Genomic DNA, 21,081 nt, shown 5'->3' with positions numbered 1-21,081 from the left:
TTGGCACAGATGTTAGCTCAGCAACAATCTTCCTCAAGCAAAAAGAGGAAGATTGGCAACAGATGTTACCTCGGGGCCTATCTTCCTCACAAAAAAAAAAGAAAAGAAAAGAAAAGTGAGAAAGTAAAAGTTGCTCTGATTTGGTTTGACCTTCCAATCTGTCCAGTTTCCCTGCACCTCCACCCAATGTATTCTTTTAATAAGAACTGTTTTTTTTTTTTTTTAAGATTTTTTTATTTTTTCCTTTTTTTCTCCCCAAAGCCCCCTGGTACATAGTTGTATATTTTTAGTTGTGGGTCCTTCTAGTTGTAGCATGTGGGATGCCGCCTCAGCATGGCTTGATGACTGGTGACATGTCTGTGCCCAGGATCTGAACTGGTGAAACCCTGGGCCGCCAAAGTGGAGCGCGCAAACTTAACCACTGGGCCACGGGGTTGGCCCTAGAAGAACTGTTTTAATAAGGAGAACTCTGGGGAAGATCCCTTCCCAGAGATCATCAGCCTTTCTGCCTTCCCCCTTCTCCCCCTCAGAAGGTACAGAGGAACTTCTCTTCATCTCATGTATAGGTCTAGGGACAATAGGGATATGGGGCAAGACCAACAGGGCCGAAGAAAGAAAGGCCTATTTGTCAGTATGGGGCAAAGGTGAGGAGGACAAAGTCTGAGGTGGGAAGAGACACATAAATATTTGCAAATGCTATGTCCTTCACTGTTTTGCAAGTCATTGGCATTCTGGATTTCTCATGATTCTGCCTGGAGTAAGGGAGAAGGTGGGGTAAAAAAAAGAAATCAAAACAGTCATCAGGTCATGAAGATACCAAAGCAAAGGAGATAATTGGACCATTTTGTTTCTTCCTCAAAACACTGAGGATCTCCCACAGCGTTTAAGAGTGGGAGTGAGGTATGTCCAGGGTGACTGAAGTTTCCAAGGGCTAAGACACTTCCTAGCTCTGCCCAGTCTTGGCGTTGCTTCATCCCAAGCCTTTCCACACTTCCGAACCTGAGCACTGCTTCTTTCCAACAGGCCTGTTCCTGCTGACCCACCATGAGCCAGGCTGTGCTACTCCTTTGCTGTGTCTTGTCCTCAGTGGCTGCCTTTCCAAGAAATGCCCAGAAAGGGGTGCTGACCTTCCAGCCCTCTTTCACAGAAACTGGGCATCCTCTGAACACATTCTCCAACCAGATCCCTCTCCCAGACCCCAGGACCTGCCAAGATCTCTTGCACACAGCCCCTCCTTAGCCCCTCTGCCTGAGTACCTATCCACCTTGGCTCTGGAAGTGGTCCTGGAGGAGGCTGGCTGCCCAACTGAGGCCCACATTCTGCAACTTGAGCTTGTGAGGATGGGAGGAAAGGACACCACCAAAACCCTCATCCATGAGAGTAAAAAGCACATCGAGGAAGAAGGTGTCAGCAATACTAAGGTCATTCTGAGGGATCTGGGGGGACCCGCAGGGGAGCTTGGATAAATCCAACACTCAGCTACTCACTCTGAGGGATGTATTGACGGTGGCAAACATACCCACTGGGGTGGCTGGTCTACCGCTTAGTGCAGATAGTGATTGAGTTTGCTGAGAAGCCATCTCCCATGTCACTGGTGATACAATTCAAAGCTTTTGCTGTCAAGTTGAGAGGTTCTCAGTGTCTATGGATGATGACAATATTATTTATCAAATGTCCCACGATTATTTTGAAGTGCTTTACAAGAAATTGATTCAGGAATTTGTCCAGGTTTACTTCAGATATTCAATGTCACCTAGGCGACAAGTCTCTTTTCCCAGGACTGTGTTCAAGGATGGGACACAATAAGTAGTTAGAAACACTGGAGACTACTTAGGACAGATGTATGTTCTTTATCTCATCCCAGTGCTAAAACCCACATGTGACTAGTGTTAGCCTTGCCCCTCTCCACTTAGTAGCTCTCAGTCTCTGTTTATTCTTCCATTTTCCCTTTTTTCTTGTCTTTTTTTCAGTTATCGTATACTGTGCATATAATATGTACTAAGCACGAGAGACATTTTAACCTTTTTCCCATTCATCTACCCTGTACTAAATGCCCAACCAAATGCTGTAGCTTGCTAATATTTTTAAACTGAAAAGAGAAATAAAATAAGAGAGAATCATAGGCATCTAACCCCTTCTGATTCTGGGTCTCCTGGCTCCTATTATAAGCTAGAGTGGGAATGTGGCAAGGACCTCTAGGAAATGCGAAAGGACAGGGACTTAGGTATTGAGGTCGAATGTGTGGCAAGGGGACAAGGTTTGAGCAGCCAGTACAAGTGGACAAATATTTGCAGAGATTACGTCTCTTACTGATCATAGGAGAAAGCAATTAACTTTTCTTTGTGGGACAGAGAAGTGGGCAGAACTTCAGGAGCAGGATCGAGGAACTACCAAGCCTATTGAGGCAGTCTCACTTCTCACCTGGACTGTGTGGTAATTTGGGGCCCCCTATAAATGGGTGGAAATAAGGCAGAGGACGTTTCTGATGACCTGAAAATGGAGGAAGACAAGTGGAAACAATCGGGTTGCATTTACTGTTAGGCGTTTATCTAAAAAGAACAGAAGCCTGGAGGTGATGGATGGGGTGTGCCCTGAGTCCTGGGCTCCTCCTGGACCACAGGCCTTAGGGGCATGGTTTGTGTGTTTCTGGTTTCTCCCCTCTCCAGGGCACTCTGTTCCAGATATGCGTGGCCTCAGACTCATGATACCAGTTGAGCTGCTCGTTTGCTACCTCCTGCTAGGCCCTGCTCATGCTGCTCCACATGGAAACCAGACAAATGTCCTGAGGCTCCTTCCCTCAGCCTCGGGATCCTGGCCATCTTCCTCAGACCCCTTGTCCTGCCAGACCCTGCTCCCAAAGTCCCTGCCTGGCTTCACCCACATGGCCCCTCTACCCAAGTTCCTCATAGGCCTCTCACTGATGATCGCCTTGGAGGAAGCTGGTTGCCAGGCTGATGTACGGGCCCTGCAGCTTCAGCTCGTCCGCGAGGGCGGTGTAAACGCTACACAGATCCTCATCAGACATCTTCAAGGGCTGGAGAAAGGAAGAAGCACAGGGAGGGCGGTGTCAGCGGATGCCCTGGTCTCTGCTCTGCAGCTGTTGGCCAGGGAGCAGCCAGGCCAAGAGAGGGCCCGGCGCTCCCTCCCCAACAAGGACTGTGAACACGAGCAGGAGCAAAGTGTGCACAATATAGTTCAGCTGTTGCCAGGAGTTGGAACCTTCTACAACCTGGGCACAGCTTTGTATTACGCTGCTCAGAACTGCTCCGACAAGGCCAAGGAACGAGGTCAAGATGGGGTCATAGATCTGGGTTATGACCTTCTAACAACCATGGCTGGACTGTCAGGAGGGCCCACAGGACTAGCGATCAGTGCTGCACTTAAACCTGCAGTGAAGGCCGGAGTTCAACGCTTGATCCAGTATTACAATGAAAAACAGGCAAACACTCCTTTGCCAGAGACCAGCGAGGAGCGCTTGAGGGGCACCTCAGGTGTGGGTGACCTGGAAGAAACAACTACCATGACCCCTTTGGTGTCAGAAGTAGTAACTCCAACACCTTACTGGGGTTGGGCTGTACATACAACAAGCAGTGGTTTAAGACTCTGGGATGCGAGTCTTGGGATGTAAAAGAAGGTAGTAAACACAGAGTGAATAAATCTAATATTCTGACAAGCTGTATGTGGTTGTTCAAAAATCCAAATCTCTGATTTGTTATCAAGGAGGAAGGCAGTGCTGGAAAATGTAGGAATTTTAAAGTTTGGGGTTTGGAGTCAGAGGATTTGGTTTTGAATCTATGCTTCACTTGTTAGAACCTCAATGATCACTGACTAATAACTTCTTTCTCTAAGCTCAGTTTTTTAAATTTCTAAAGTGAGGATAATGATTTTCACTTCAATGGGTTTTGTGAAAATTAAAAACGACGGAATGAACCTAAAATGCTTCGCATGGTACCATCAGTAAATAGTTATTATTTTTTTATTACTTCAGCCCTCCCCTTCCTATCCCAAAGTCTCGAAATTCTGGTCCCACCTCTTCCTCCCTTAGTGCCTCCAGGGTCCCGAGCCAGTCTCGATTCAGAAGCCGTGGTGCAAGTTCTCGGAAATCAGCTGTTGCAGTCCCCGGCTATTCCGTTAATAGGATTCCTCCCTCCGCAGATATGGGGCGGGGCTTACTTGAGCTTTCTCACCAATCGCTGGAGCTGGAGGCGTGGTTTCGGCTCCGCTTGTCCCGCCCCGCGCGGTGGGGAGGGGCTATAGGGCTGCCAATGAACTCACGGCCTGGTGAGGGTCGGCCGCTCACTGAAGCCTGCTCCAAGGGGCAGGCCAGAGGGCGGACCGAAGCCGGGGGTGGGGCTGGAGGTCCTAGTCCGGAGCTCCTGCTGGGAACCGGAAGCCTGGACGAGAACCTCCTGAGCTAGCCGGGCTGGACACCCTAACCAGGTACGGCCCTGCGAGCGCGCGCGGGGGTGCGGGTGGGGGCGCGAGTTCCTCTCTGGGAAGGGCAGCAGGCCCTGGAGGGTGCGCTCCGGAAGGGTCAGCCTCTGTCCCCAGGTTGAAATAAGAGCTGTCGCCTGCTGCATCCTGGATCTCCCCATCCTGTCCACCCTAGCTTCCCAACATTCCCCTCTCAAAACTCCCCTGGCAGCCTCCAAAGCCTGGAACCTGGCGTTGTTGCATAGATTCAGTGTCTTAGCCAGCGCTTTAACTTCTGGGCTAATTTTGATCCGCACAAAAAAACAATGTCTAAAGATAGATAGGGTTTATCATCCTTACTTGTTATGTTAAAAAGTGTAAGGTACAGAACGGTGAAACGATTTGCGTAAGGTCACATACAAAATGCAGTTCATTTCATGAAAGCTTATTGAGCACAAAATATATACCTAAGAGAGTGGGGGATAAGTGGTCAAAAACTTAAGTGTTACAGCCCTTAGCTTTAGTGTTTGCAATCCATTTGAGAAGACCAGGGTTTGTTTCATATTTAAACCTCAGGGTTTACTTGCCACCTTGCTCTTTTAATACCAGCCCATTAGTTCCTTGAGAACTGGGGCCTTGTCATTTGTTTTTAAAAAGCAATACACGTACATAGTTAGAAAAGTCAAGCACTACTAAAAGGATTAAAATGGACAATAAGGTGCCCGATCCCTTCCTTCTCCTCCTCCTACCTCCCGCAGGTAGAAAGGCAGCTCAGTGATTATTCATACTGATAAAAATAATCTCTTCCACCTCAAACATGTTTCTTTGATTTGTCATAAAATCATGTGACCTCTTTTAGACCACAGATGTGTGCCTTTATTCTTTTCTGTTAGGCTCAGGCAGCAGCAAGAATGTGTTTTAATTTCCTCAACTGACAGATGGCAGTGGGTGGGGAAAGGTAGGGAGAGAGAGTCTCTGCCCAGCCAGCTTGGTGACAAGGAAAAACCAGTCTTGAGTGAAATTTCTGGGTCTCTCCAAAGTTGATAATCCACCTGAAGAATCAGAGACTGACAGAGATCATAAAAGTGTCACAATCTTAGAGATTGAGCGACTCCTTGCAGAGTATATAAATATTTTCTAGAATGGAGCTCCTCCTTCCTACATGGAGAGCAGTTTCTAGAGTGTACCTTAACTCCAAGGAAGTTTCAGCCCCTGATAAAGCTTTGGGGCCAGCAGGGATCATGCTGAAATAAATACTTGTAACCCACACTGATCTCTAAATGTTCCAGCAAAAACCAATACAAATACAAACAAATAAATTTAAAATAAATTCATTGGGGGAGATAGATGAAATAAAGATGGTGGAAGTATCATCAATGTTTGTTTAAGCTGGATGATGGGTACATGGATGATCCTTGTACTATTCATTCTGCTTTGATATGTGTTTGAAAATTACCATTAAATAAAAAGGGCTCAGATATTGGAGCTCTTAAATAGTGCTCCCTGAAAGAGTATGCACCAAACTGATAATATTGGTTGCTTCTGGAGAGGAGGGGAAGGGAGCAAGATCGGGAGTGGGGTCAATCTAGACTTTAATTTTTGTTTGTATTTTTTCTTACCTGTATAATTAAAAAATTTTTAATTTGTAATGATAAAAAATCATGAGACTGTGGATGATTTAGTCCAGCAAAATTTCCAATTGAGAACCTGCATCCTTCAGACTCAGACCCCAAATGGCACAATGGGAGATGCTACAGAATCTCGACAGCCCATTTCAGGATCAGCTGTACGAGCTCTACTCAAATATCCTCCTGCCAATGGACATTCGACAGCACTTGGCTGTCTGGATTGAAGACCAGAACTGGTGAGGCCTTCAGGGAGTTGTGGGGGATGAGGAAAGTGGTTTCTTTCTTCTGAGCCCCCAGGATCCTGGAGACACCAAGGGCTGGGAGGGGTTGGAAGGCCTGAACACAGTAGCCAACCTGCAGAGATACTAATCCTTGTTATTCCCGGTTCCCAGGAAAGAAGCTGTACTGGGCAACGATGATTCCAAGGCTAACATGCTATTCTTCCATTTCTTGGACCAACTGACCTCTGAGTGTGGCCGCTGCAGCCAGGACCCTGAGTGCTTGTTGCTACGGCACAAGTTGCGAAAATTCTATCGGGACATTCAGGTACTGGTAATAACAAAGTAGGAATGGGAACTGAGTGTAGAGCACTACAGTTTAGGGTATGGAACAGGACCTGGAGGTGCGAGGGACAGAGGCAGACCTGGGGAAAGGAGGACAGAGTCTGGACTTGAAGGATTGCTATCAGAGAGAAGGGCAGAGTCTAGATGACCCTGTTAGGAAGTGGCTAGGGTTTGGGGTACCAGTGGTGAAAAGGGGAAGGGCCCTGAAGGAGGGGGAAGTACTGGGGTCACTGGTGGGGAGGGTCTGGGATGGTAGTTCATTGAAGGCAGTTTAATTCAATCAATCCTTTCTCTTTTCCTACTTACAGGCCTTTCCCCAGGGCCCTACCCAATTGGCTGAGATGATCTTTAATCTCCTTCTGGAAGAAAAAAGAATTCTGATCCAGGCTCAGAAGGCTCAGTTGGTAAGAACAATTTGGTGATGATGTTGAAAACTCCTGGAGTAGAGAGGGACCATGGAAAGGACTCGGGAAATTCGTCTCAAACAAGATCCCCTCACATCCTGTGGGATAATTTCAGGCCTGGATTTCAGAGATGAAAGAAAGGTCAAGAGTTGAAATGTGCTCAGAGCCTCTTATTTCAGGAGCAAGAAGAGCCAGCCCTTGAAGCACCTGTGGAGAGCCAGCAGCATGAGATTGAATCCCGGATCCTGGAATTAAGGGCTATGATGGAGGTGGGTTGATGTGGCAAGAGTCAGGATGGGCAGGGCTCAGCCTGCCTCCTCCCGTGAAAGCAGCCTCATCTGGGTCTCATCCCATCTACAGAAGCTGGTGAAATCTATCAGCCAACTGAAAGACCAGCAGGATGTCTTCCTTTTCCGATATAATACCTCAGGTAGGAAGCACATTGAGGGGTGGGAGAAAGACAGGTGATGCTGGGAGGTATGGGTGGAAGAGAGCAGAAGGGAAGGGCCCCAGTAAGCAGTAATTACCTTTGGCTACACCTCACTGGCTCCAGTCCCGCTACAATGCAAAGGTGGAAGTGCCAGTGTATGTCGTGGAGGTCATCCGGAGGGGTGGCTGAGGGGCAGTAGTGAATGTTGGAGGAGATGCACGGCAAACTGCCTTAGCAGACTGAGTGGGCTTCTGGTTCAAGCATGACCATTCAGAATTCACGTGAGGGCCCAGAGGTTCCTATGCTTCCTTGATTTTCCTTCCTCTCCCTTCCAAATCCCCCATCCTGACTCTGACTGAGGTCTGGTCAGGAAGGGAAGGGGCCCTGTCTGAGCACTTGTCTTACCCCTGCCCCTGCCATCCAGTGAAGACACCCTCTTCGGACCCCCGTCAGATCAGACAGCAGCAGCTTCTACAGGAAACTCTCAATGAACTGGACAAAAGGAGAAAGGTGGGAGGCAGAGGACACAGGGAGTGGGCAGCAGGGAACTGGGGACAATGAGGGATCTGGGAGCCCTGGCCTCTTAGCCTTGACTTCTTTGTTTCTTCATCCCCAGTTGGATGGTGGAGGGTGATGGTGAGAGGTGTTCACACTCACTTTGTGTCTTTCCCAGGAGGTGCTGGATGACTCCAAAGCACTTCTGGGCCGATTAACTACCCTAGTCGAGCTACTGCTGCCCAAGTTGGAGGAGTGGAAAGTCCAGCAGCAGAAGGCCTGCATTGGAGGCCCCATGCACGGAGGATTGGAACAACTGGAGAATTGGTGAGAGCACCTCCCCACCCTCATGCTGGCCCAGCCCTAGCCCTAGCCACCCTGCTGTGCTTTGTAAGGTGTAATGCCCTATATATGGCAAGAGGTATTGCTCTCCTTAACCTCTGCTCCCCAGAATGATCCCAGCTCCCTCGTCTGACTGTAGCTACCCTCTGCTCTTCATTATCACCACCCAGGGAGCCCAGAGCCCAGTCTTTGCTTTGGTGAAAGTAATGGATTAATCCACAGTCTAGTTTCTCCTTCTTTTTTAATCACTCGAGAAATATATTTTCTACTTTTTTTTTTAGTGCAATGAATATAATGCCAGGAAAAAAAAAAAGGAAAGAAAATTACCTATTACTTTACTACTCAGATGTAGCTACTGTAATATTATTAAACAAAAATTGAATCATACTGTTCAAACTATTTTAGACCTGTGGGTTTGTTTTTTTTGTTAACTTAGCAGTATATTATAATATGTACCCATGTTACTTTTAATGGCTGCATCGTAGTTCCCTATATGGAGGTAACATAATTTAATGATCTCCTATATTTGGACATTTAGGTTGTTCTTAATTTCTTGCTATTTTTTTCCAGTAAACTCTTTATTTTATATTAATTTTATTGTGGTGTAGAAAAAATAACTAATGTGTCTTTCAACATACTTGAAAAATACCTACTGTTTTAAGTGTTTTCTCATGAGAAAATTCATTATAATTTAAACTATTAAAAATATACCACAGGGCTGGCCCAGTAGCACAGTGGTTAAGTTCACACATTCCAGCTTGGCAGCCCAGGGTTCACCAGTTCAGATCCCGGGTATGGACCTACACACCGCTTATCAAGCCATGCTGTGGCAGGTGTCCCACATATAAAGTAGAGATGTTAGCTCAGGGCCAGTCCTCCTCAGCAAAAAGAGGAGAATTGGCAGCAGGTGTTAGCTCAGGGCTAATCTTCCTAAAAAAAAAAATATATATATATATATATATATATATATATATATATATATATATATATATATACCACAACTGTTCAGGTAAATTGAAAACAGGTGTATAGGGCTTAGGGTACAGGATCAGGATTTATATTGCAGTTGCAAACGTATCCATCATCTTGTATAGGGGTTGACAAACCATGCCTGTGAATGATTTCTTGCTATTTTAAACAGTGCTGCAGTAAATAATCTCATAGCCACATCTTCATTTACATCCTTAATTCTTTCTATGATGTAGGGTGCCAGGAGTGGTATTTCTAGGTTAAAGTATATACCTTTTTTTGGTGGTGGTGGTGGTGTTATTGTGTTGATCCTCTGTTTCATTGTTAGTTTTTTTGTTTTTATTTATTTATTTATTTTTTCTGAGGAAGATTAGCCCTGAGCTAACATCTACTACCAAATCCTCCTCTTTTTGTGAGGAAGACTGGCTCTGAGCTAACATCCATGCCCATTTTCCTCTACTTTATACGTGGGATGCCTGCCACAGCATGGCTTGTCAAGTGGTGCCATGTCCATACCCAGGATCCGAACCAGCAAACCCCGGGCTGCCAAAGCAGAACATGTGAACTTAACTGCTGTGCCACTGGGCCAGCCCTTCTTTCATTGTTTTTAATAGAAGGAGCTTTATTGCTTTTTCTGATTATAAATGTATACTAATTGAAAAAATTCCAGACAACTTAAAAGAGAAAAGAAAGCAAAAATCATCCACCTACATAATCTGATCATGTAGTGATACCCACTGTTAGGGCTTTTGAATAGATTTTTCCAGATTTTCCCTATGGGTATACACAAGTATACATCTATTTTAAATAGAAGTCAGATCATATCATATGTGTACTGTCTTGTAACTTTTTAAAATTTAATAATTTTGGACATTTTTTCATGTTAAAATTTGAGCCTGTAACTTTTTTTTTCCTGAAGAAGATTCACCCTGAGCTAACACCTGTTGCCAATCTTCTTCTTTTTGCTTGAGGAAGATTCGCCTGGAGCTAACATCCTTGCCGATCTTCCTCTACTTTGTATGTGGGTCACTGCCACAGCATAGCTGACAAGTTGTGTAGGTCCACACCCGGGAACCACACTGGAGAACCCGGGCTGCCAAAGTGGAGCGTGCCATACTTATGCAATAGGCCGTGGGGCCAGCCTCCTATATCATTATTTTTAATGGTTGCATCGTATTCCATAATGTTAATGTGCCATAATTTATATACCCAATACTAATTGTTTCTAATTTTTCTATTACAAATAACAAAGCTGTGAACTTCTTCATACATTTGTCTGATTATTTCCATAAGATATATCTTAGAAATGGAATACTGCAAAATGTATGCTCATTTTTTGAGGTTTTTAAAAAAATAGTTCCAAACTGCCATCCCAATCTGTTTGCTTATACGTAGTGTGTGATTGTTTTCCTCTCACTACTTTGCCTATTATTATTATTTTGTATTATGGAGATAGTAAAGGATAGGAGTTAAAAGTACTGCCTGTGCAGCCGGACTGCCTGGGCTCACATCCAACTTCATCCCTTACTAGTTTTATGACCTTGAGCAAGTTGCTTAACCTTTCTGTGCGTCAGTTTTATGATCTGTAAAATGGGCATAATAATAGTACCTACCTCATAGGGTTGTTGTAAGGATTAAATGCATTAATAGGTGTAAGCACTTAGAATAAATTGTATATATCAAGTATCATATGAAAGTTCGCTTTATTACGTTAATAGATCTTTTACCAGCTTTATATGTGAAAGTAGCTTTGATTTTCATTTTTTGGATTGTGAATCATGTTGAATATCTTTCATATGCTTCCTGGATTCTTTTTTTTTGTCTCAATCAGTTCCTAACCGTCCGCATAGTTAAAGGAGAGCTCTCGGAGTCTGATTCTCTCTCCCTCGGATTCTGTCACCCAGGTTCACAGCTGGAGCAAAGCTGTTGTTTCACCTGCGGCAGCTGCTGAAGGAGCTGAAGGGACTGAGCCACCTGGTTAGCTATCAGGAAGATCCTCTGCACAAAGGGGTGGACCTGCAGAAGGCCCAGGTCACAGAGTTGCTACAGTGTCTGCTCCACAGGTCTAGAGGCCCGGGAGGGACCTCTGGGGAGGGCAGAGGGAAAGAACAAGGGGAGCCATTCTTCCAGACAGTGAGCTCTGTATCCTCTCCATCTCTCCCTAGAGCCTTTGTGGTAGAAACCCAGCCCTGCATGCCCCAAACTCCCCATCGACCCCTCATCCTCAAGACTGGGAGCAAGTTCACTGTCCGAACAAGGTTGGCATTTCAGAACTCATGCCTGCTTCCTTTTTCCAGCCCTGATGCTGTTCACTTTCTGACTTTACACCTCTTCCCACTCTTGGCTGTCTCTTTTCTTTTCCCCTCAATCCACCTACCTCTTCTAATCTCTTCCCTTATCTTTGTCAACATCTGGTCTGTCCAGGAGATTGAGATTGTCCACTTTCCCCTATCCACCTCCCTTCCCCGCAGGCTGCTGGTGAGACTCCAGGAAGGCAATGAGTCACTGACTGCAGAAGTCTCCATTGACAGGTAAGATCGGGCAGGTGAAGGGTGGGACCAAGGGGTACCCAGGACGTGGGTTAGTGGGGCAGAGGAGATACCTACTCTTCACAATGGAGCCCTGGGGCTGTGTTCTTCCCCCTTCGACTCCTGACTCATAGAAATAATAACTCATCCCTTTTCTTGATTACTTCCTATGTGATAGGCGCTCGTCAAGTACTCATTTCATTGTTATAGGAACCCCATGAGTTAGGTATTATCAATGCACCATTCAAAGGAGGAAACAAGCTCAGAGAGATTATGTGCCTTGTGCAAGGCTGCGTAGCTAGTGAGCTGCAGATTTGTGTTTGAACCCAGGTCTGTCTGATCCCAAAGACAAATTAAACTTCTACACTGTTTTGCTTCGCAGTGATTTGTTTTTAATATTTCTTTTCAGGAATCCTCCTCAAACACAAGGGTAGGTGCCTGACGAGGATGCTGCAAACGTTTATTCACTGTGTGATCTGACAACCGCACATGTGGCAGCCCTGATGGGGGCACAAACAAGGATGAGGTTGGCTTGGGTGGTGTATGGACAAAGGGAGAAGGGGAGGTCTGAAATCAAGTGGAACTTTTGTTGTTTTCCTGCTGAGTTTTTAGAATAACTCTGCTCCCGTCCTCCATATATCTTCTTCCTCCTGGAATAGCTTCCGGAAGTTCAACATTCTGACCTCAAGCCAGAAAACTTTGACCCCTGAGAAAGGGCAGAGTCAAGGCTTGATTTGGGACTTCAGCTACCTGGTGAGAAGAGTTCATAGCTTAAGCTTCTAGTCCAACAGAACAGGGGCTGGGGGAAGTTCCCAGGCTTTGGGAAGTGTGGAGGGCAAAACAGGGCTTCCAGGAACTCTGGAGTCCCTACTCTGGCATTCTCTCTCCTTCTCCTTCATTCACAGAGTCTGGTGGAGCAACGTTCCTGTTCAGGAAAGGGCAGCAATAAGGTGAGGCGTGGACAGAGGATTGGGGGGCAGGAGGAACTTGCCAAAGGGCCCTCTGATCACTGTGTCTTTGGCTGTCAGGGGCTGCTGGGTGTGACAGAGGAACTGCATATTATCAGCTTCACGGTCAAATACACCTACCAGGGTCTGAAGCAGGAACTGAAAGTGAGTGAAAATGAAGGGCAGGGAGAGATGAAGCAGATTTGGGAGAAGGCATAAGGGGGGGCTTAACCAGAAGCCTCTCAGCGTGGGAGACTACCCCTTGCTCCTACCAAATGTCTGCAGCTAGGAACATATCCCTTCTTGGTGACTCCTGTCTTCTCCCCAGACGGACTGCCTCCCTGTGGTGATTATTTCTAACATGAACCAACTCTCAATTGCCTGGGCCTCGGTTCTCTGGTTCAATCTGCTCAGCTCAAACCCCCAGGTAGGAGGAGGGGCCCACAGGTGAAGGGAGGCGAGGAGGGGTATAGCAGCTTGGTGTGAGGGCGCTGCTTCTGAGCCATCCTGCCTTCCTCCCACCCCTGCAGAATCAGCAGTTCTTCTCCAGTCCCCCCAAGGCCCCCTGGAGCTTGCTGGGCCCTGCTCTCAGTTGGCAGTTCCTCTCCTATGTCGGCCGAGGCCTCGACCAGGACCAGCTGAGCATGCTGAGGAACAAGCTGTTTGGTACTGACCTCCTTCTTTTCTCTCAGCCTTGCCCTAGCCTTAGTCTGCCCTGGCCCTCCATCCTTTCTACCCCAGGCCCCCGGCCTTGCCTCCTTCCATCATCTGAACTGTCTTTCTGCCCACAGGGCAGAACTGTAAGACTGAGGATGCGTCATTGTCCTGGGCTGACTTCACTAAGGTAACTCCTTGCATCCTGCGCACCTAGATCCTAGCCCCCAGTCCAAACACTAGCCTTTCTGCATCGCTCCTTCCCCACACCAGGGCCAACTCCACATCTCTTCCTGCCTTTCCATTCCTCCTTCAGCGAGAGAGCCCCCCTGGCAAGCTGCCGTTCTGGACATGGCTTGACAAAATTCTGGACCTGGTACATGACCACCTGAAGGATCTCTGGAATGATGGGTGAGGCCTTGGTCAGCCTCGCTCTTCCTACCTCCATCCCCCCCCCAGGCCCAGCTGCCTTTCTGGGCTTGAGAGTGGACTCTGTGCGCCCTCATGTGGCAAACAGGGAGAGCGAGCAAACACTGGTGCAAGGTCACACCCCTTCACATTTGCAATACTCGTCACCACTATTAGTCAAGCATCTAGCATGTTCCAGAGCCTACTGGGTGCTCTTTATGAGTTCTCTCATGTAATCCTTACACCCATGCTAAGTGGTGGACGTTGCCACCCTCAAGTGAGGAAACTAAGGCTCAGAGAAGTTAAAGCATGTACCTAAGGGACAGAGGTGGGATTCGAACCCAGGCCTGTCAGACCCCAAGCCTATGCCTTTCCACCACACTGCCTACCCATGTGCACAGCACTTGGTCTTTTATAAGGTGCTTATCACCTCTGTGACCTCACTGAATCCTGATACCACTTCTAACCCTGGGAGCTGGATATTGTCAGTAAAGTGAAGTGACTTGGCCAAGATGGAACAGTTTAGAAGGGGCAGAGCCAAAACCCGGTGCGTTCTCTCTACCTAAGGGAGGCAGGAGAGCCTCACAGCTGCTTTCATTCTCCAGCCGCATCATGGGCTTTGTGAGCCGGAGCCAGGAGCGCCGGCTGCTGAAGAAGACTGTCTCTGGCACCTTTCTCCTGCGCTTCAGTGAAACATCGGAAGGGGGCATTACCTGCTCCTGGGTGGAACACCAGGATGATGGTCAGCTGCTCTGCCCTGCTGTTCCCACAGCCTCTCCTTCCTGCCCCTCTGCATGCCGTTGGCTTCCCTGGCTCTGTCCTGAATCCCTCAGCAGGTTTGGGGGTGGACAGCCAAAGTGGGGAGCTCCCAGGCCCAGCCTCTTCCCTCAAGCCTGCCCGTTCCTACATCCTCTCTCCAGATAAGGTGCTCATCTACTCTGTGCAGCCCTTCACCAAGGAGGTGCTGCAGTCACTCCCCCTGACCAAAATCATCCGCCACTACCAGCTGCTCACTGAGGAGAACATCCCCGAGAACCCACTGTGCTTCCTCTACCCCCGAATCCCCCGAGATGAGGCTTTTGGGCGCTACTACCAGGAGACAGGTGAGAATCACTGACATACTTCACTGGCAGATTGCAGGGATTCTCAGGCATCCACAAATCCAACTTCTTCCTTCCAAACATGGGAAACATACCCAGAGAAGTTAAGGCATCTGTCCATGGACACTGCTAGTTAGTAGGGGGATATGACTGTCAGGACCATCTGCAGTGGGGGATCTTTGGGCTGTGTGTCCAATCCACTGACCTTCCCCTGGTCCTGTGTATGTCCCCTACAGTTAATCTTGAGGAACAGAGGAAATACCTGAAACATAGGCTCATTATGGTCTCTAACAGGTGAGCTCTGAACTGTTTGCCCAACTCCCTAACCCTTTTTAGCCGATATAATGACCCGACCCTGCCCATTTCCAGTCACTCTGGCCTTTTCTCCTACTGAGCCACACTCTCTGGCCCTCCAGGATTTTTCCTGCTCTTCTAGTCTCTCTCTCTTCTATTTTTCTGCTGCCATCCTTAAGTTGTCTCCACAGGGGTTCCCTCATAATAATAGTCATAATCACTGATGTTAATGGGCATCTACTTGATGCTAAGCATGGTACTAGATTTTCTTAGAACACTTTTTTCATTTAATCCTTATGAGAACCCATCTGAGTAGGGTATAGTAACAGCCACATGTAATGGTTCATTATGTGCCAGGCACTGAGCTAAATGCTTTGTGTTTGTTTTATTTGTTGAATCTTCAAAATAGTCCTGGGAGGCAGACACTATTATTACTATTTTCAGCTGAGGAAACTGAGGCTTATGTCTAAAGTACATGGCTAATAAATGATCCAGGTCTGTCGGATTCCAAAGCCCTGCTTTGAACCATCCCACTGCCTCTCAAATATTATTAGGTATTGTTGTTCCCGTTTTACAGATGATAAATCTGAGGTTCAGAGAGGTTAGGTAACTTACCTGACGTCACCTGGCTAGTAAATGATAGGATTCAAACTCTGGCAAGCCTGAATCCAAAGCCCGTGCTCTTAAGCGCTCTGCTCTGTTGCCTTCTTAGACTAGAGAGACAGGCTCTGCTTGCTCTGCCATTCCCCACTTCACCTAAACAACTCCCTGCCCCTTTGTCTGCACTGGGGTATCCAGACAGGTGGATGAGCTGCAACAACTGCCGGAGTTTAAGCTGGACCCAGACATGGAATCATCAGAGCTGGACCAAGGGCTGGCACCAGGGCCCGCGCCAGAGCTAGGCCTGGGATTAGAGCAACTGCTGGAGGCAGGGCTGGGTCTGGAGCCCATGCTGGACTCCACACTAGCCGCAGTATCAGGAGTGCCAGAGCCAAACCTGGGACCAGAGCTGAAGCTGGAGCCTATTCTAGAGCGTATTTCACAGTCTGAGCCCGAGCCTGATTTGCCCCATGATCTGATGCACTTGAACACTGAGGAAATGGAAAGTAAGTGATAAGGTGGGGCTGGGGAAGAGGGGACACACTGCCTTCCCCACCTCTCCTTCCTCACCCATTACAGAAAAGGCCGAGCTCTAAGTTCCTCACTGGAGAGAGGCTCATTTCCTTGTGGTTCCTTCTATTAGGAAATGGATGTACCTCCCTCTGCCCTGCCTAAGTGCCCCCTCAGGCCTGTCTGGGCCTCTGCTGCCATCCTCCCTCACTTTCCCTGATGGGTTGGGAATTCCTTTCCTAAGATCAGGGCCTGACTTCCTTCTCTGGACTACCTAGTTTTCAGAAACAGTACGAAGATTGAAGAAATCATGCCAAATGGTGACCCGCTGTTGGCTGGCCAGAACACCGAGGATGAGGCGTACATCTTCCACCCCAGCCATTTCTACACGGAAGGGCCCTTGATTCCTTCTGACTACTAGGAACTACATTTCCTCTGTTCCTTCCATATCTTTTGCCTCTCCTACCCCTCAAGTCATGATGTTGCTCTCCAAGGATGGGAAGTCAGGCATGGGGCCCTTCTAAGTTGGGTTAACCCCAGGATTTGGAGTGAGAGGTAAAACCATAATATGGGTAAGGAAGGGGTGCCAGTGAAGCAGAACAAGTGTCGGCCCTGGCTCTAACTAGGATCCTGTAGGCTGCCTGCTGTGCTGGGTGGTGTAGAGGTTGGGGGCAGGCCAGGACAGTTGGGATGTACTTTGAGAGCTCAGGGCAGTGGCTTCTTTCCAGTATAAAAGGATTTCAACATTTTAATAGCTGGTAGGGCTAACCTGGTGCCCACCAGCATTGGCCCTTGGTGAGGAACAGAGATACGTGCTAGGACTCTGTGTCTCTCTTCTGGTCCCTCCTGTCTAGGATAACCTTTTCCTTTCTTCTTCCCCTCACTCCTGCCTCAAGTCCTAAATTTCTTCTTTTCCCACTGGGACTGAGGGCATTCTGCCCCAGCCCACCATGTGAAGTTCCCCTCTGCAGAAGGGAATAGGAGGCAGACCTCCTCGCCTTACCAGTCTCCTCCCCTGCCCCCCAAGCTGGCCACACCCATTCCTCCCGTGAAAGTGAGCCTGCCAATCGAATGTGCCTGTGAGGCTTTGTACAATAACTTATTCTGCCTAGTCTCCACTTCCCCAACTCTTAGAAGACGAATCACTCCTGGGGCCAGGGATGGTAGGGTTGCTGGGAATTTAGGAATTGTTTTTTATAGTCTTGGATAGAATTTGGTATTTTTACAGAGGAAGAGAAGCCTTGGGGCTTAGATATTTGTCTATTAAGATATCATCCCCTTTCTTTTGTACAGTATATTGTTTACCTGAAAGGAGGGTTTCTATTCCTTGAGCATAGACCTGGGCAAAGACCAAGTTCCTGGAACTAGAACCCTGAAAGTTTATCATGGGGCTCTGAACAACTTCACACCTTAGCCATTGCCAGAGAACCCCAGGACAACTGCCCTTGCTGTAAGATATGCTTCTAGTATAACTTGAGATGTGAATTCAAGTGAGGTCCTCTACATGTGGCTGTTTCCTGCCTGGTACATCAGAGGAACAGTTCTGGGCAGAAAGAGGCCCTTCTGAGCAGAAGTGGCTAATAAACTTTGTGCTGACCTGGAAATGCTTCCTCTCTGAACTTCTTTACTTCTCTGCTTACAAAGACTAATGTCCTTGGAGACACCAGCAGGCCACGTAGGATTGAAGCCAGCAAATCGTGGCCTGTCTTCCATCCACCCCAATAGGCCCCTCTTGTCATGTTTCTTTTTACCTCCCTGTTGAGAGCAGCTTTTCCTGTCGCTTAGATTTTCCAGGGGGAGCTGTGAGCTATGAGTTGGGGGGAGGGTGAGTAGTTATATAACTAGCCCACTGTCACTCACCTGGTTGGTGGCAAAACCAAGATATAAACCTGGGTCCATCTAACTCCAAAGCCCATGCTTTTTTGATCTTGTGACTCTGGAGAAAAGGAAGGGGAATAGTCACTAGCCCCTTCCCCTGCTTGCTTTCAAAGGCAGCTTAACTCCCCTTGGGTAACCATATCCCCCACTGAAGGGGCCCACAGATGTCCGTTAAAGGAGAATCCCATTAGTTTGTGAGATTTACCTCCATCTTTCTGGAATGCCCTTTGTGCCCAAAACAGCTCTGACTTTCGATCCTTCAGTGATCAGGACTCCTGTCTTTGGCCAAATACACTCTTGGCCAAGAAAGAAAGGAAGGAGGCACTGGGTCAGGGAGCAAGAGAGGGGCCTCACTTAGGGGCCCCACTTCCTAATCTCAACCCCTTGTAGTCCCATTCAACTTGTTTAGCCATACAGCGATTAAGACCAAAAAGATCCCAGTTACTCTGCACACCAGGGGGTTGTGAGGAAATGTCCCTCTGCACTGTAGCCCTGCAGAGCAGAAGGATGCACATTGTAGTCCCTTGGCCCTATTTTTCCATTCTATTCCTTTTTCCCAACCAAGCCTAGAAATTAGACTCAGATATCCACATAAATAAGTATTTATTGAAAAAGTGCATAATTCAGTATAAATATAATAAATAATCCTCCTCCCCAAACTGCTGCCATGAGGATAAATAATCCCAAATTTTCCCATCCCATCTAATAAATACTCAACCTTTTGCTAGGTCAGCATCAGAAATCAGTCAGTACTGGTAATTTTTCAACATATGCAAGTCCCATTAGAATTAATGGACAAATTAACTTGTTGGCTCGCAGGTGCCTGGGCTGATAGATTCATCTTAGCATTGCTGAGCCATAGATGTGGGTGCCATCCTTAAAGCTGCTGGCTTTAAGGGGTCAGGGTTGCTGCTCCATGGGCAAAGACCCGGGCAGCTACAGCCACAAAGGCCTGGAGGCTGCGAAGGATCTTGGGGCGGAGAAGGAGGCGCTGCCACGGCTGGCTGGGACTGGGGCTTGGAATCTGCTCAGTCTCCCAGTGGTGACCCTCAGGCTGCAAAGACACAGGACACAATCAGAGAGGACTCTAGATCCTTCACCCCTAGTCCCTGTCTCTGATCCCTGCAAGCCCCCATCCTCCAGGCCCCTAGTTCATACCTGCAAGAGTTGCCTGAGGCCCAGGAGGGAGGCGTGAAGCTGGTCCACAGGGCCATTGGGGAGTAGAGAAGGCTCCCCTGTGAAAATGTCTGAGCCCAGCAGCTTCTCGTAAAAAACCAGGCCCTGGTGGATCCTTTGCAAGCAGGGCTGGGGAGAGAAGAAAGCCGTGAAAGAAAATGGATACCCTCTTCCTACTCCATTCACCGAAGACCCACCCAGTTCTTTGCCATTCTTAGATGCTGCCATGGTCTGAATGGTTGTGTCCCCACAAAATTCCTATGTTGAAATCCTAACCCCCAATGTGATCCTATTAGGAGGTGGGATCTTTGGAGGTGATTAGGTCATGAGGGTGGGGCCCTCGTAAATGAGATAGGTGCTCTTATAAAAGAGATCCACAGAGCTCCCTAGCCCCTTCTGACACCTGAGGATACAATGAGAAGTCTGCAGCTGGGAAGAGGGCCCTCACCCAACACGCTGGCACCCTGATCTCAGACTTCCAGCTTCTAGAACTGTGAGAAATAAATTTCTGTTGTTTATAAGCTGTCCATTCTACGGCAGGCCAAACGGACAAGGACAGATACAACTTTTACTAATTTACCATGGTGCCTAGCTATATCTCCAGCCCCTATTTCCAGCCTCATCTTAGTACCTGACTGTTGTCCCTGAGTCCTTCAGGATCACAGCCATCCTCGCACTGGATATGGGGGACATCATTTGTAGTCTCAGCATCTCCCTCTTCTCTTGGTAGATCCTGGAATGGAGCAGGGGGTAGGAAGAATGAAGAAATAAGATAAATACTTTTGAACCCCACCTGGACCCTCAAGCCCATGACACTCCCAGGAACCCCACTCTCTTGTCCTCTCTCACTCCCTGATGGCCTTCAACCCTCCAGCTTCCACCAAGGCCAAAGTCTTCCAGTGCAGCCTTGGAGGGCTTGGATAGAGTCCTGCTTGGTCCCAGAGGCTGCCACTCACCACATGTCCCATTGGTGGATGTGCACTCCAGGCCAGCGTACAGAGCTTCTGTGAGAGCTGCTGGCACTGAGCCCAGGCAGGGCTACTGCCTCCAGGCACAGCCCGGGCCTGAGCAGTCCGGGGCCACAGGAGCAGCAGCAGCAGCAACACAGCTCTGCTCCCCAGCATCTTGCTGCCTGCTTCTCAAACCTGGCTGGCTCTGTGCCTTGCACCAGTCAGTCCCTGTGGAATCTCTGCCCACTTCCCCTTGCTCTCAGCCTGATTCTGTTCTGTGAGCTCTGGTTTGGTTCCTTCTGTTGTTCACCTCCAGTTTCTCAGCTGCTTCCTGTTGTTTTTCTCCCTTGTCTCTGAGTCTCTTTTTAAGGTCCCTGCATTGTAAGACACGCCCTTTATACCAGCAGGTGACTCACAGCAGGTGGGATTCCCCTCCCTACATCATCCCCCTCCGTGGGGAGCCCAGGTATGCAGCCTCAGTTCCAGGGGAAATGAGTCGTGTGGTTGCTGTGGCTGGAGGCCTGGGATGGGACAGTAGTGTAATGCTCTCCAGGAATGGCTGTGGAAGGGGGTGGGGGTGGGCGTGGGGGTGGGAGTAATGAATATTTAAATGATCTTAGTCTCAAGTTCCTTCCTCTTTAACCTTTCCCTCATCTTTTTGCCTCTCAAAGCTAGCCCCCCACCCCAGTTTCCTCACCTCTTCCTGCCTGAGGAAACACCAAAACAGAAGCATCCATTTATCTCCCAATAGGATAGCAGACTCAGTTTGGAAAGAAGTTTGATTCTCACCTG

At 48.0% G+C, this 21,081-nt stretch overlaps 3 protein-coding genes and 1 long non-coding RNA gene across 5 annotated transcripts; 2 read left to right on the top strand and 2 right to left on the bottom strand.

The window, feature by feature from the left end:
- Positions 1–633: 633 nt before the first annotated feature.
- On the top strand, positions 634–3,768 carry APOF (apolipoprotein F). The gene is made up of 3 exons (XM_070494210.1): positions 634–644; positions 1,196–1,404; positions 2,667–3,768. Exons 1-3 carry the CDS (start codon positions 634–636, stop codon positions 3,626–3,628), a joined length of 1,182 nt encoding a protein of 393 aa, XP_070350311.1. The 3' UTR covers positions 3,629–3,768.
- Positions 3,769–4,248: 480 nt separating this feature from the next.
- Positions 4,249–17,889, top strand: STAT2 (signal transducer and activator of transcription 2). Of its 2 annotated transcripts, none has more exons than XM_014843906.3 (24): positions 4,249–4,440; positions 6,134–6,277; positions 6,434–6,587; positions 6,913–7,008; positions 7,188–7,277; positions 7,369–7,438; positions 7,863–7,948; positions 8,112–8,260; positions 11,149–11,307; positions 11,410–11,502; positions 11,716–11,775; positions 12,182–12,202; positions 12,432–12,525; positions 12,678–12,722; positions 12,801–12,884; positions 13,048–13,146; positions 13,250–13,385; positions 13,511–13,563; positions 13,690–13,784; positions 14,387–14,523; positions 14,702–14,884; positions 15,118–15,175; positions 15,974–16,281; positions 16,564–17,889. In XM_014843906.3, the coding sequence occupies exons 2-24, from the start codon at positions 6,147–6,149 to the stop codon at positions 16,704–16,706; spliced, it is 2,544 nt and encodes an 847-aa protein (XP_014699392.1). In that variant the 5' UTR covers positions 4,249–4,440; positions 6,134–6,146; the 3' UTR covers positions 16,707–17,889. The 2 variants fall into 2 exon arrangements, with proteins under 2 accessions (XP_014699392.1, XP_070350757.1); XM_070494656.1 differs by having other exon boundaries at positions 4,384–4,440; positions 6,096–6,277.
- On the bottom strand, positions 9,115–18,498 carry LOC139041580 (uncharacterized). The gene is made up of 3 exons (XR_011497012.1): positions 18,369–18,498; positions 18,146–18,221; positions 9,115–9,205 (listed from the first exon to the last, which is right to left on the bottom strand). It is a non-coding gene; the product is annotated as an uncharacterized lncRNA (long non-coding RNA).
- A 251-nt stretch (positions 18,499–18,749) lies between these two features.
- Positions 18,750–20,664, bottom strand: IL23A (interleukin 23 subunit alpha). Its single transcript, XM_014843912.3, has 4 exons — positions 20,296–20,664; positions 19,971–20,072; positions 19,322–19,468; positions 18,750–19,217 (listed from the first exon to the last, which is right to left on the bottom strand). The coding sequence occupies exons 1-4, from the start codon at positions 20,461–20,463 to the stop codon at positions 19,056–19,058; spliced, it is 579 nt and encodes a 192-aa protein (XP_014699398.1). The 5' UTR covers positions 20,464–20,664; the 3' UTR covers positions 18,750–19,055.
- Positions 20,665–21,081: the final 417 nt, after the last annotated feature.

The sequence above is a fragment of the Equus asinus genome, chromosome 22, assembly GCF_041296235.1.
Source record: "Equus asinus isolate D_3611 breed Donkey chromosome 22, EquAss-T2T_v2, whole genome shotgun sequence".
NCBI classification, from domain to species: Eukaryota; Metazoa; Chordata; class Mammalia; order Perissodactyla; family Equidae; genus Equus; species Equus asinus.
This window is presented reverse-complemented; position numbering and strand designations above follow the sequence as displayed.